A 15,862-nucleotide genomic window follows, 5' to 3' on the forward strand; every position below is an offset into this window, starting at 1 on the left:
TCTTTATTAATTGAGACATAAAGTTATAAATAGTTGTTACCATTAGGAATGAAACCAATTACAGGACTGGGTATTAATAACTAATATCTATTCCATTATTGGCTGTCTATAGACATTAGGAATTTTATGAACATTTACTTGTTTTTCCCAAGGGTCAAGTTACATGAGCTGCAGAACAGAGTAACAGAGAAATTGAAGAGTCTCTGTGATGAGTAGTAATTATGTGGTTTTGACAGTATTTTTACAAAATTTGAGATTAGAGATGTTATACATTACAGATATTTTATAAATTATAGAATTATTGAAAGTTATCATCATCATGAATCACTGATTATATCTGTTCGGCATCAATATCATGCAACAGAATAAATACTACTACATATTCTTAATTGCTAATTCCTCTTAAAATTTTGAGAAATAATACATAAGCATTTGAAAAATATGAAGGCGTAATGGGTGGAGTAAAATAAGCGCAAATATGTCACTTTTTAATATCTAAAATTATTCTATATAGAGTTCTAGAGACAAAGATATTTTTGTTTAATGAAAAAAAAAAAAGTTTGTTCATGGGTTAAATATACCTAAATGTGTTTTTCAGTCTTCACAAACCACTGAATAAACAAGCAAGAGTATCCTGCCTAGGGTTTCACTGCAGGATTGCTTGGATTTCCATCAGTACAGCTTTGTGAAGAAATGATTTTCTGTTTAAAGGGAAACCCATTCAAAGCTATTCAATTAAGGTGAATCTATTTTCTGGAGTGATTCACTCCAGAAAACCAGTCCTTTTTAGCTAAAGTGGCAAAATGTTTTATGGCAAGTATACTGGCTAAGTCCTTGTACATAGAAAAATGGTGAATGACAAAATGAGAATATAATAATCAGAGAATAATAAGAATACAGTCTAAAAAATAAGCATAGTTTAGTTTATGAAGTGTGAATTTTGTAGATGAGGCATAATCAAGATGAGGTGCAGAAACAACTTGCAAAACCTGAGGATCTCTTTTCTGCAAAGTTGAATTCATTAATATTCATTGTTTCAGGCAGGCCTGATAAAAGAGTAGGAAGGCAATAGGTTCAGCATTAAAGAATTAAGGATACATTCTCTATGACTACATGTTCTCATCTCAGCAGTATAAACTACAAGGAAACGTGAGGCAATGCAATGGTATGATGTGTTATCTGTACTGACTTGACCAAAGTCAAGAAGTTACCCATTTTGTGGCCAGTTGTTTAGAAATATGAATATTTTGTTCACATATTATTAATAAAAAAACCAACTTACCTTACCAGTTTAACTTTTATTGCTTATTTCATAGTATTGACTTTACCAGGACAATAATTTACATTCTGTCAACATAGCATTATAATGGGGGTAGTGTAGGTGATTTGGTGTCTGAGGAAAACTCGTTTGCTGCTTGACTAGGCAATTTTGGGTAGTAACCCTTGAAGTCTGGTATTCCTCTTAGTATTTTGATCATAGACATTTCAGTGTTTAAAACCAAGTGTTAGTGTCAGTTCTGTTACTCTGTGAAGCAGTGACCATAACGGAATTCTATATTTCTTGGCAGCAATGTCTGTGAAGGGGAATAAGAGCAGTAGTGGTAGGGAAAGCCTTCCTACAAAATGCCATGTGGCTCTTGTGAAAAAAAAAAAAAAAAAAAAAAAAAAAAAAGAAGAAGAAGGGAACAGAGGGAGATAGGGTGGAGTAGTCTCAGGCTGCAGTGTGCCTCTGAGAAAGCTTCAATAAGGTTGATGGGGGAGGCTCCAGAGCGAAGATTGCCCATTATAAGAATTCCACATGGGGCAGGAATGTCCTGGCTCTGGTATGCCCACTGTTGTCAGTCATTGGCTAGGAGAATCCTGGGCAGACTGTGGCCTCTGTAAATGCTACAGTGGAATCTGACATGCAACAGCTAGAAGCTGTCAGTTAAGTTCTTTCCATGAAGCCAATTTTGTCTTGAAAGATGTGAGTGGTATACTCCTGCGGCTTAGTATGGTGTTAGAAAGTCCCTCCTTATTATATAGCAGATTTCACAACATTTGAAGCCTTTGCTTGCTTTTTTTCACTCTTCTGGTACTTTTGGTTTTGTTTCAAAAGAAGCTCATTTTTCTTTACTACTACCTACTTGCTTCTAAAATGCTATTACATCTGCCTTTATCTTATTCTTTACTCTTTAGAAATTCCTATGCTCATGAAGTTTACTGTATATCTAGGAAAACAAATGAAACAGGCAATATTGTATATTAAATGCTATTGTAAGTAGGTAGATGGTTCTGGTTTGAGGAATCTATAGAAAGAGTATATAAATTTAAATAAAAATATTGTTTAGTAACAGTAAATTTATTTTCTGTCTTTTTTTCTGTTTGTGTACCTCTTAATCCCTAATATATCACACATATCTTCATTCACATTTCTATCCTTTTATGCATTTTATTTAGTGCTCTTGCCTGAATTAACTGGTTGGGACTTCCAAAAAATACCAAATATTAGTGTAAAAAGGAAGCATGTCTTTCTTATTTCCAGTTTTAGGCAATTTGTGTTGGAGATGTTATTTGCTCAAGTAATTTTCATTATAATTCCTTTCCTAAGTTTTATCATGACTGTGTATTAGATTTTTTTAAATGCTGTTTCTGTACCCAGATATTTGTATGTATGCTCCCTCCCCCCTTTTAACCTGGTGATTGACTTACAATCAACCTTGCACTTCTGGTATTAAATTAATTTGGCATAATATTTTATTCTTATTTTATATTGTTCCAGTTTCTTTGCTACAGTTTGGGAATTTTGCATGTATGTTCATGAGAATGAATGGCCTATAACTTTTTATTTTTATGTCTTTATCTGATTTCATGTCAGATTTATGTTGGCTTTATAAACAAATTTGGACAAAGTGTTAACATTGGTCTGAAACCCTTTCTTCCTAATCTGTGGATATCTTGGAGCAAAAAATATAGAAGGAAAGATGGAAATGACTTGGTCAATCTCCTTGCAAGCATGGTAATTGGACCACTTGATAGTATTTATTATTTAAAAAAAATTAAAGAAAATGGGGAGTCTTCACATATGGAGTCCTTTTAGCAGGCTCTGCTTGACCTATCTTGGTTGCTAATGGTAGATTAGCCTGCAATTTATGGATTTATTGGATAGAACCAACTGAAAAATGTCAGTTAGCTAACCAGTTATCAGCGTAAACATTGAAGATGTTTCCTGACCTAAATAAACGCCTTTTCTGTAAATTATGCTCTCCGTGCATTATCAGAGCTGAGTCTTCATTGTTATATCTGGATAGGTGCATCCTATAATATTGTGAGCAAACTTGGGGATTCAGATTAGTGGTCTTAGAAGTCTCCATTCTTGACATTTGTATTCTGTTTCCTTTGAATTACCACTAAATTTTGATACTGGATAATATTTTTGATTATCCAACTTTATTATCTCAGCCCAAAACAAGGTGTTTCTACTTTTTCTCTTCTCAAGAGAAGTTTATATAAAAAACGCTTCTTTTTTATTTCTTAAATGTTTTGCAGTATTCACCAGGGAAGCCATTTAGGCCTGTGTTTCTCCTTGTGGGAAGTTGTATCAGTCAGGAATCATTTATTAAAGAGGATACACACATTATTTGAACAGAGTTTAATATAAAAATTAAGCAGGTATCAGGTTGTTAACTAGCTATCTGAAAGCGTATAAAGATAGCTCTCTATTGTCATGGAGGCAACAAGTGTAGGAAGCAGCTACTACTTCTAAGGGTGAGGGAACAAAGATAAGAAATTAGAATTATGGAAATTTTGTTATTTAGAAAAGGGATCCTGTGGGGCTAAAAATCCCTTTTTGGATGTAGTGTGTCTTGCCTTTTACTTTTTCTCTGAACTCAGAGGAGAGGCAGGATAGGCCTGGCACCCAGAGTTTTTGAAGATAGAATACCAGCATGCTGGCATTATCTATTAGAAGGTACAATAAGGCTAGTTCTGAAACTTCTGAAGAAACAGCAACCTGAATTCACTTCAACCACAGAAAAGAAACTTCACTGTAGTAGCTGTGGTAATGTTCACACAGCACAGCAAGCAGAGGGGAAGTCCAAAACTTTTCTCTGCCTTTGAACTTCCCTCTAGCATGCTCTATCATTGGAACATAAAATGCAGATGTAGACCATGCAAATATCTTTAGTACCCTGTCTAGCTAACTAAGAGTTAGTAAGTAAATCATGCAATTTTATTTTTTTTAAATATTTTATTTATTTGACAGAGAAATCACAAGTAGGCAGAAAGGCAGGCAGAGAGAGAGGGGGAAGCAGGCTCCCTGCTGATCAGAGAGCCCGATGTGGGGCTCAATCCCAGGACCCCGAGATCACAACCCGAGCCGAAGGCAGAGGCTTAATCATGTAATTTTAGAAATGAAAATAATGATAATTAGCTCAGAGTGGTTTTATAATAATACCTAAGCTAGATAAAATGTTTTAGCATGGTGTTGGGAATGTTGGTGGTATTAAATAATGGTAGTAACGACTATTTTTATAATTATCATTGTTATCATCTGGTAATCTTGGAATAAATGCAAAGGCATATTTATGCAAATTATGATTATCAATTATTTTTCTCTCCAAGTGGTAGGATTATAAATGTTGGATTCTTTTTAAAAGGCTTATTTATTTATTTATCTGAGAGAAGAAGCAGGTGGAGGGGCAGGGGGAGAGAAAAAATCCTCAACAGAATTCTAGCTGAGAATGGAGCCTGATGTGGGGCTTGATCCCATGACCCTGAGATTGTGACCTGAGTCAATACCAAGACTTAGACACTTAAGAAACGGAGTCACCCAGGCATCCCCAGTGTTGGAATTTTGAACATATTTTTGTAATGGAATAACCACAAACCATATATCTGGCAATACTTCAATCATTCAGATATGAATAAGTCCCATTTCCAGTTTAGTTTATAGGTCAAAATGTGGACAAGTTGGGATGCATTTTCCGATTATATGAGAAAACTAAAAATTATCCTGTGAATTCATATGCTGATTTATCAGTCTCTTTATGGCATTCCTAATGTCTTTATTTCTCAGTGTATAAATGGCTGGATTCAGGAGAGGTGTGATTACTGTGTAAAACACAGCAAGAAACTTGTCCATCCAAGTGATGTTAAGTGGCCACAGATAGATGAAGATGCAGGGTCCAAAGAATAGCAACACCACTGTGATGTGGGAAGTACAGGTAGAGAGTGCTTTTGATGCTCCATCCTTGGAGTTTAGACGGACCGTTAGGAGGATGTAGGTGTAGGACATCAGTAAGAGAATGAAGCAAGTTGTTGCCAAGATCCCGCTGTCAGCATTTATCAGCATTCCTAGAGTATGTGTATCCATGCAGGCCAGTTTGATCACCAAAGGGATATCACAGAAAAAACTGTCCACTATTCTGGATCCACAGAAGGGCAGATCTAAAATCATGGCTAGCTGGCTCATGGCATGCACAAAGCCAATGGTCCATGATATCAAAACTAACCAGATGCATTTCTGTCTGTCCATGATGCTAGAGTAATGCAGTGGCTTGCAGATGGCCACATAACGATCATAGGCCATTGTCACCAGCAGTACCATCTCACCCCCTCCAAAAAAATGTACACAGAGGATCTGGGTCATGCAGCCACCAAAGGAGATGGTTTTATTATCCTTTAGAAAGTCTGTGGTCAGTTTAGGGGTAGTTACTGAGGAAAGGCAGAAGTCCACAAATGAGAGATTGGCTAAGAGGAAGTACATTGGGGAATGGAGATGAGGGTCAGTGATGAATAAGAGCACGACAAAGAGGTTGCCCACAACAGTCATTAGGTAGAGCATAGAAAAAGGCAGTAAGAGGAAGGTCTGGAGCAGCCTTGAATCACAAAGTCCACGAAAAATGAACTCAGATGCCATAGATTGGTTTGCTTCCTCCATTTTGTACATGGTGTTCTAATGGAGCCCAAAGAAAGAGATGAACTAAGAACTTCTAAAATGAAAAAAAGAATCTCATTAACACTCAGGTACCAAGAGCAGACACATCCTATTTATGGGCAAAATTCAAATCTTACCATTGAAAATTGAAAATAAAATTTTCTTGAATTTACATGTAGACACAGTCTTAAGTCAAGATGGGGAGCTAAATATGGAAGGGGAGTTCAAAAACCTTACCTATGTGAAATATAGTTGTTATGGGAATCAGAAATGGATATTCTGTCAATAGTTATGTATTACAGAAATAATTTCTCCAAGGCTTGAATCTATCTCTTCTATAGGGAGAATACATAGCTTTAAAATATATAAGAGTTTCTATCCACCACCACCCCCCAGGGCAATAATTCAATGCTAGCTTTCTGATACAAAACATGCTTCTCAGAAACAAATCTATTGCTAGGTGGATATGTATTAGGAGACTGAACTTGCCAAATTCTTTAATTCTGGGGGAAACCGTTGATCAAATGACTTGAGAAATGTTATTTGTGTTCTAAAAGAGACTCTGGATGCTGACTATGCATTTCTAAAATCCAGTATTTCTCTGTATTTGGAATCTCCCCATGAAAGGATATTTCCACAAACTCATGCATTCTTTGGCCTGATAACATCATTCATGAACGTATATTGACTAGTCCTTGGTTCTCCTTGGTAACAGAGATTTTTTTTCTGAGATTATATTAAATGACAATATATGCAAGCTAATTTTACTTCTGACTGTACTTCACTGGAAACAAATATATATTCTAAGTTCATTTGTATGTAAACTGTTTAAGTTGACTTATGTGGAAACACATGTATTTACTATTCTCTATAAACTAGGAGCCCAAGTCCTTCTCTTATTCCATTCTTTCTTGTACCCTATATATTTTTTCAGGCTATAAAGTTCACATTATAGAGGTGACTAAATAGATCGTTTTTTTAATTTTTATTTTTTAAATTTCTCTTCAGCATAACAGAATTCATTGTTTTTGCACCATACCCAGTGTTCCATGCAATGTGTGTCCTCCTTAATACCTACTACCTGGCTCCCCCAACCTCCCACCCCTGACCCCTTCAAAACCCTCAGATTGTTTTTCAGAGTCCATAGTCTCTCATGGTTCACCTCCCCTTCCAATTTCCCTCAACTCCCTTCTCCTCTCCATCTCTCCATGTCCTCCATGTTATTTATTATGCTCCACAAATAAGTGAAACCATGTGATAATTGACTCTCTCTGTTTGACTTATTTCCATCAGCATAATCTCTTACAGTCCTGCTACAAAAGTTGGGTATTTGTCCTTCCTGATGGAGGCATAATACTCCATAGTGTATATGGAACACATCTTCCTTATCCATTCGTCTTAATATGTATCAAGTCTATGTTAAACACCTTAAAAACATTTATCTGTTTTCCTTTTTATTTATCTGTTTATATTCCTTCCATAGGAGTGAAAGTATTTTGAATTTCCACAAGCAATGTAAGAATTACCTGTTTTTCCTCAGCTTCTCTAATGCAATGTTACTCTCATATGATGATTAGAAATGGCAACTGAATTTAGTTGTTTTTTTTTTTTTTAAGATTATTTATTTGAGAGAAAGAGAGCACACACATGCATGAGCATGGCAGGGAGGTCAAGAGGAATGGGAGAGAGAATCCCAAAACAACTGCAAAGTGAATGCTGAGCATGATCCTGGGCTTCATCTCAAGACCGTGAGGTCAGAACCTGGGCTAAAACCAAAAGTCTGACCCTTACCTAACTAAGTCACCCACCTACATTGAATGTAGTTTTAATTTCTGATTGTGAGATTAAGTGGTTTTCCCATTTTTAAGGATTAATTGTCTTTCCTTTTCTTTGAACTGCATACTCCTCTTTTCTTGTATGTTTTTCCTATTGGATTTTGCTCTTTCTCCTTCTAAGCCTTTTTTCTTTTTCCTCAAACAAAATTAAAAAAAAGTCTTTTTTTTTTTAAACAAAAGTAACATGTGGTTTCCTTGTGACTGTCATCTCACTACTGATTTTAATTATTTTATTTTATATTATGTATTTATTTTTTGGTAAGAATACTTAAGAAAAACATCACAAACTATATACATATATACAGAAATTACCTATTTTCCTGTTTGTAAAATAACAATAAAGCTAGAATTTAAACTGAGGCCTGGGGGTACCTGGGTGGCTCAGTAGATTAAGCATCTGCCCTTTGGCTAGGGTCATGATCCTGGAGTCCTGGGATCAAGCGCTAAGTCTGGCTCCCTGGTCAAGGGGAGCCTGCATCTTACTCTCCGTCTGTCTGCCCCTCACCCTGATTGTGCTATCTTTCTCTCAAGTAAGTAAATAAATATTCTTTTTTTAAAATATTTTATTTATTTGATAGAGACTGAGGGAGAGCATAAGCAGGGGGAGAAGCAGAGGGAGAAAGAAGCAGGCTTCCTGAGCGGATCCCAACAGTAGGGCTGTATCCCAGAGAGCCAGGATACAACCTGGGCTGAAGGCAGACACCCAACTTACCGAGCCACGCAGGCACCCTAATAAATAAATAATATACAAGAAATAAACTGAGGTCTATCTGACTCCAAATCTTCTACTATAACTTCCCTACTAGAAAATGGATTCTGGTAGAAACCTTGATATTGACAGACAAGGAAAACAAGATTTCTGAAGTAATACATTTTTTCAATGAAAAGATAATAGACACATGAGTAACTGTAAGGCTAATAATGATAAGAATGATATATACAGGTTCACATTAAAACCAATCAGAAGCATTTTGTTTGATTTTAAACTTTAGGCACTTTGGCCTATTAATTTTTTCCTGAAGCATTTCTCCATTTGTTACCTTGAAGAAAGACAAAACGAGTAAAATCCAAAAGGAATTAGAAAATGTCAGGATAAGTTGGAAGGTTTTTGAGAACCAGTCATCCCCGACCTGGACCTCTGGGAGCATCTAAGAATGTAGATAGGCAGTGCTTTTGTTAGTGTATGAAATGCTGTTAGGAATTTAGAAGTCCCAGGGATTCGCTGGGAGAGAAAACCCATAATCATTCCCCTAAGACATTCACTGAAGAACACATTCAGAACTCTAAACTCTATAGATAGGTATGGAAAAAAAAAATGCTTCAGGGGAAGAGAAAGAAATAAGTCTCAAAATAGGGGAAGACATTAAATGTGTGAGTCAAACACTAGTTGTCCAGGATGTACTTACCTTACACAGATCACTCCTGAAACCGGTTCCTTCCTTGCTTACTGAGAGGGCTTACTCTAGAATCTACCTTACGTGGAATGAAGTCCAATTAAGTTTCTGCCATGAGCAGTGTTGGAGGATTGTGTCCTCCTGGATGTGCCAAGTTTACACTGTAAGGAGTAGCCTCTGAGCTTGCAGGCTTTCCATCTCAGTGGCTTAAATAGAGCCAAGTGTTTGGAAAGGCTTTCCCTCTCATGCTCTTGGGGATCCTGAACTTCCAGTTCTCCCTGAGGGAAATTTGGGCTTTGAGGGCAAAATGCAATGACCCATGCCTTTCAAAGCTAGATCCAAGGTAGTCCAGTTGAATACAAGTAAAAGTGTAAGAGAAGGGGGATCAAAATGTTTAATTACTTTGTTTATGAGGAGGCTATAACTTTCATTCTTTAGCTGTCTATCTACCTTGTCATAAAGTGAACTAAGCTGTCAGTTCCAGTCCCACCAGAATCTGGTTGAGTTATGTAGGTGGGCAGGTAGCAAGTAGCTCCTCGTTGGCATCTTGCAACTATGGTCATGATTTAAGGGCCTACTTGAACTCACTTCCTTGGATTTCAGAGCGATGTTAGGTCTCAGCCTTCACATTCCTTCCTTAAGCAGGTCCTGAACATCAACAGTTTGAGTGTAAAGCATATTAGAAGCATCTCTCTAAGTGATGGGAGAGATAATGAAAGGATACTTTTCAAGTCATTCATTTACCAAGGAAATAATATGTGAATGGAATCTAATAAGATTCAATGGAATCTTAATAAGATTTCAACTATCAAAAATAGATGTATCTGGAGCAAATAGTGAAGGCCCACTTCACTTGCGCTCTTGCTATCTCATGCACTCTTGGAGGTAACAACTACCGGTCTTGCAGTGCATCCTTCTGTTCCTGTTCCCATCAGTGACAATGACTGTACGTATCACCATGTGTCCTTAGAGAATTTTTTTTAACCTCACTTTTGTGTTTGCTTTTACGTTTGATTTTATGTAAATTAGATGTGAAAGGCTATTAATAAATTCTCCCATTTCCTTCTTTTTCTCTTATTCCTTACTGGCCCTGCCCCTCTCTGTCCTCTTTGCTCTCTCATTTTCTCCCTTTCTGAGTTGTATTCATTTTTTTTTTTTTTTCACACCTAGATCACAAAGCATGGTCTATGTCTAAGTCATCTCAGGTCTAGATTACAAAACATGTTCCATGAGCCATTTTGTGCCCTGATGTCTAGAGTCCATAACCATCTCAATCTGAGAACTTAAAGAGTCAATATTTATTCCCATACTTGTGTACTACAACACACTATATAGGCACCATCTCATGCAGTCGTGGTAACACATAAATCCATTTACAGAGGAGAAACAGGCATAAAGAGGTTTAATGACTGTCCCAAACCTTAGAGCTGTTAAGTGAAAGATCAGTGAGAGGCACCCTCTGGGGAAGGATCCTTGTTTTAAGGAGAGTTTGAGGAAGTACATGGTTGCTCTGAAACTTAGAGTGAAAAATTTTTAATTCAATAAAGTATTTCTTTCATTTTATATTTTTGTAATTCATAGCTTTTCACACACACACACTCTTTACATATATCAAAATTAATTCTGTAGTTATACACACAAACACACACATGCATATTTAATTTTTATTTTAATTTCAGTTAGGTGATTCAACACCCCCATATATCACTTCCATATATAACTTCCATATTGTTGCTCATCACAACAAATGTACTCATTAATCCCCATCACCTATTTAACTCTCCCCCCACACACACACTTCCCCTCTGGTAACCATTTCTTTGTTTCCTACAGTTAAAAGAGTGTTTCTCAGTTTGCATCTGTCTCTCTTTTTTTCCCCGTGCTGATCTGCTACATTTCTTAACTGCTACATATGAGTGAAATCATATGGTATTTGTCTTTCTGTGAGTGACTAATTTTGCTTAGCATAATACACTCTGGATTCCTATTGCTCTGCTCTTCTGGCAGATGAAGGTGGTTCTCTCCAGATCTGCTTCTTGTGTGGTCCCTGCTCAAAGAGCAGTGGACTGCCTGTGCCACAGATCGTAAACACGAACTCTGAGCTCACTCCTCCGCTCCATCTCTGTAGCTGGTTTCCCGCTCTGATACCTGCAAGCTCTGTAATACACAGACACCCCTGATACTTCTGTGACCCTCTGGGACTTGAGACCACAGTGTCCCCGCGAGGCCTCCACCCCCACTTAGCCTCTGGATTGATGTCCCTCAGTATAGGAGACTTCTAAAAAGTTCTGATTTTGTGCTCCGTTGCTCCACTGTTTGCCAGGAGCTGGCCCCTCTCCCTGCAGTTTATCTTCCCATCGCTTTGGATTCACTTCTCCTCACGTCCTACCTTTCAGAAAGTGGTTGATTTTCTGTGTATAGAATTGCTGCTCTTCTTCTCCTTGATCTCATGTTGGGCTTGTAGGTGTTCAGAATGGTTTGATAACTATCTAGCTGAACTCCTGTGACCTGCTGTCATCTCACTGTGCTACTTCTCTGCCATCTTGTCTCCTCTTTAGTTCCTTCTGTTTTTGTCTCTACTTTTACACCCATTTTCAGAAATACTAACAATACTTAAATCTTAAATGGTTGGGTACTTCTAAAGAATAAAGAGGCTGCTTCTCAGCTTTCATACATTGATATTTGGGTAACCAAATCACACCAAGACATCCTACAGATGTACTTCACTTCAACTACTCCTGTGGTCCCTTTGGTCAACCACACACCATTCCCTTGTTTCATGAAACCAGTGATTTCTTTTCTGTCCCTATAATTTTCTTGTTTAAAGGATCATAAAAATGAAATCATATGTTATCTTTCGAGTCTGGTTTTTCTCCTTGTGCACCTGAGAGTCATCTATTTTGATGCATGTATTAGTAGTTTCTCTCATTGTGTAGACATAGCAAGTTTATTTATCTACTCCCCAGTTGAAGACATTATGGCTGTTTTAAGTTTTTGGTGATTAAGAGTAGAATTGTGTGAATATTCTTCTACAGGTTAGTGTTGATCTTGATATCTTAATATTTCATTTCAGAATATAACCAAGAGTAGGCTTTTGGGTCCTCTGGTAGTTTACATTTAATAATGTGAGTCTCCATAAGAATTTTTCTCAAAAAGGTGAAATGAATGGAACCTATCCATATGGAAATATTTTCCATAAACAATTTCATTAGTGTTGGTACAAATGATTTAAAAGTTTTCTCTAATGTAGTCTGCATTCACACTCATAGGATGTAAAAGGAGAAGTATTCTGCCTTCAACAGTGGGGGCAGATGGCAAGTTTGGAAAATGAGACTGCAATCAGAAAATATAGGAATCATATAGGAATGGAGGTTGAGTTTTCATAGTCTGTATACTCGTAGCTTCAGTATAATTGATGGCTCATAGTTTTTATGTTTAGGGCAGGATTATTAGTCTATTACATAATGAGTTTGTAATAGTGGTGGGGCAATTAGGATTAAGATGATGGCTGGCAGAATAGTTCACACTGTTTCTACATGTGCATCTGTTTTTTTGCATGGGTTAATTTGGTTCTTAATGTTAATGAGATGGTATAAAGGACTAAAGAGCTAGTTAGGAACTAGTTACTATACCATCATGAAAGTGTAAATGTTCTTCAATGATGGGTGATGGTGCATTTTGAAAACCTAGTTGGGATGGATGTGCCATGGAGATCTAAAGGATTTGAACTTATAATTTTTTTTTTTTCACAATTGTGCCTATACTTTTATTTTTTTTTTTCCAATTTTTATAAACATATATTTTTATCCCCAGGGGTACAGGTCTGTGAATCACCAGGTTTACACACTTCACAGCACTCACCAAAGCACATATCCTCCCCAATGTCCATAATCCCACCCCCTTCTCCCAAACCCCCTCCCCCCAGCAACCCTCAGTTTGTTTTGTGAGATTAAGAGTCACTTATGGTTTGTCTCCCTCCCAATCGCAAAAGCTCAATAACTTTATCAAACTTAAATTATAAGTTCATATCTCCTGATATGAACTTATAATTTAAGTTTGATAAAGTTATTGAGCTTTTGCTGATGTCTCAGAAAGACACAGTGGTTATGATATTGGCTTGAAGCCAGGTGGAGGAGCTTCATTCCTTCCCTTCTTCTTTTAAATTTCCTTGGGTAGGTTCTTCACATTTATGATATGGTAGGGGACATCCATGTAGTCATTTGAGATTAGTAGTCATTGATTCTACTCTTGATGCTTCTCACTTGGATACAAATGCCTCTCAGATTCTGAAAACTATTAACATTATTGCTGCTAATAAAATAGACAGACCTATGGTTGACATGGTGTTCTGTGTTGTCTATGTATCTGAGTAGTCAACGTGGTGTCATGGCATTCCTTAAAGTTCAAGAAAGTGTTGTGGGAAGACAGTTATGTTAATACCTACAAATATAAATGTGAAATACATTTTTGTTCAGATTAAGTGTAACCTAACAATAATGGGAATCAGTGAACAAATTTTCTTAGAATGGCAAAATGCTCAAATTGATAAGACACAATGAAAATGTGCTACTACATAATATATATCATGGAGAACAATGGTGAATGGTGGATCTGCTAAAGTAATTTCTGTTTGACCTCTTAGTATAAATAAGAAAATAAAACCTAAGTTTCATAGTATGGCTGGTGAGCATTTAGTATTATCTCCATAAAGAACTGCTTGTCGACTGAATATTTTTATTCCTGTAGAAATGACAATAATCATAGGAACTGATGTAATATAGATGTATATAGATGTATCAACATCTATACCTGCTGTGAATATATGGTGACCTCATGCACTAAATCCTAGGAAACCAATGGATATCATAGCTCAAGACTTTCTTATATATTGCAAAGTTACTTCTTTCCTTGAATCATATGTCACTATGTGGGAAATTATTGTGTATCCCAGTAGGGTAGGAATACAGACTATGATTGCAGCAATTTCCATTCTCCCACGCTTGGCTGCTCTGCCACACTCAGGTATCTGTGGTGCTCCTGTGATCCTGAGGATCCTGAGACCATACTCTCTCCCACCTAGGATTCTGCCCCTCTTTGCCATATGAGCACCCTTCAGTCAGGGATATCCCTCACTGGAGCTGATTTCAGAAAGTTCTGATTTTGTGCTTCTGTGCTATATGATTTTGTGGTAGCCAGTTTACATAGGCTCCCTGCCACTATGGTTATCTTCCCATATATCACCTAGGATTCACTTTTCCACACCTCCGACCGTGCAGGAAGTTGCCCTTTTAAATTTTTAAACTTTCAGCTGTTCTTTCCTTAGATCTATGGTAGTGTGTGCATGTTTTCAGAATGACTTGATAGCTATCTAGTGAATTCCTGGACCAGAGGAAAATAAGGTCTCCTACTTATCTGCCATCTTGGACTCCTAATCTACCCTCTTAATTGCTAATTCCACTTAGAATTTTGAGTAATAATAAACTGGCATTTGAAAAATATGAAAGCTGAAAGGATAGAGTAAATATAAACTAAAAAATGTGACTTGGAGTTTTAATACCTCAAAGTATTCTACACAGTTTTTGAGACAAAGAGATTTTTGTTTTGGAGGGGGAAAAAAAAAAGGATATTCATGGGTTATATACACCCAAATGGCATTTTTCAGTCTTCACAAACCACTTAATAAGGAAAGTAACAATTATGCAAATTATTTTTATCACTTATTATCCTCTCCAGGTGGTAAGAATATGAGTGTTGGATTTTTGAAAAGGATTTATTTATTTGAGAGAAAGAGTGGCAGGACGTCTGGAGGAAGAGAGTGTATTCTCTCCATGCACAGCAAGGACCCCCCCCACCTCCCCATGCAGGGCTGGATCCCAGGCCCCTGGAAGAGTGACCTGAGTCAAAAGCAAGGGTCAGGTGCTTAATTGACTGCATCTGAAGTGTTTGACATTTGAACATGTTTTTGTAATGGAATAAACACACAGAGAACAATAATAGCAAACAGAGTATCTTACCTAGGGCTACACTGCAAGATTCCTTGGATTTCTATTTGTGTAGGTGTTACTTGGATCACTTTTGTGAAGAAATAATTTTCTGTTTAAAGGTCACTCTGAAGCTATTTAATTAAGGTGAATCTATTTTATGGAGGGATTAGCTGCAAAACACCAGTCCCTATTAGCTACAATGACAAAGGTTTTTTTTTTTTTAACAATTAAAAAAAATATTTATTTATTTGAGAGAGAGAGAGAGAGGATGAGAGAGAGAGAGAGAGTGTGAGACGAGAGAGGTCAGTGGGAGAAACAGACTCGCTGGTGAGCAGAGAGCCCATTGTGGAACTTGATCCCAGGACTCCAGCATCATGACCTGAGCCAAAGGCAATTGCCCAACCAACTGAGCCACCCAGGCACCTGGCAAAGTTTTTTTTATAGTAAATATATTTGCCACATCCCTATACATACAACTAGAAAAATAGTGAAAAACAAAATAAGGAGAATATAATGAATCAGAGAAAAAAAGAATATAGTCTAGTTATGAAGTGTGAGCTGTGTGGAATTGCTGATGAGTTATATGAAATCCATATGCTTAGAAATTACATGGATAGTAGGACCTCATTTTGTAATCTATCAGTTATACTACTGATTATGTTGTCTAGCAGGAATTCAATCCAGATTCAGTGTTTATGTTATGTTTATGTTGTTATGTTGTTATATTCCTCT

The 15,862-nt window shown here is 36.9% G+C and overlaps 2 protein-coding genes across 4 annotated transcripts in view; one reads left to right on the forward strand and one right to left on the reverse strand.

Annotated features, from left to right (window-relative positions):
* LOC309867699 (olfactory receptor 4F3/4F16/4F29) overlaps window positions 1-15,862 on the forward strand; it is a gene marked incomplete at both ends in the record, with an annotated part of 348,174 nt that overhangs the window by 208,479 nt on the left and 123,833 nt on the right. The gene's annotated exons all lie outside the window — the stretch shown is intronic.
* On the reverse strand, window positions 4,215-9,331 carry LOC309867724 (olfactory receptor 4F4-like). 2 transcript variants are annotated; one of them, XM_082736792.1, is made up of 2 exons: window positions 9,159-9,331; window positions 4,215-5,935 (listed from the first exon to the last, which is right to left on the reverse strand). In XM_082736792.1, the coding sequence occupies exon 2, from the start codon at window positions 5,927-5,929 to the stop codon at window positions 4,982-4,984; it is 948 nt and encodes a 315-aa protein (XP_082592918.1). In that variant the 5' UTR covers window positions 5,930-5,935; window positions 9,159-9,331; the 3' UTR covers window positions 4,215-4,981. The 2 variants fall into 2 exon arrangements, with proteins under 2 accessions (XP_082592918.1, XP_082592917.1); XM_082736791.1 differs by having other exon boundaries at window positions 4,215-5,972.

The sequence above is a fragment of the Mustela nivalis genome (genome assembly GCF_964662115.1).
Source record: "Mustela nivalis genome assembly, chromosome: 6".
Taxonomy (NCBI): domain Eukaryota; kingdom Metazoa; phylum Chordata; class Mammalia; order Carnivora; family Mustelidae; genus Mustela; species Mustela nivalis.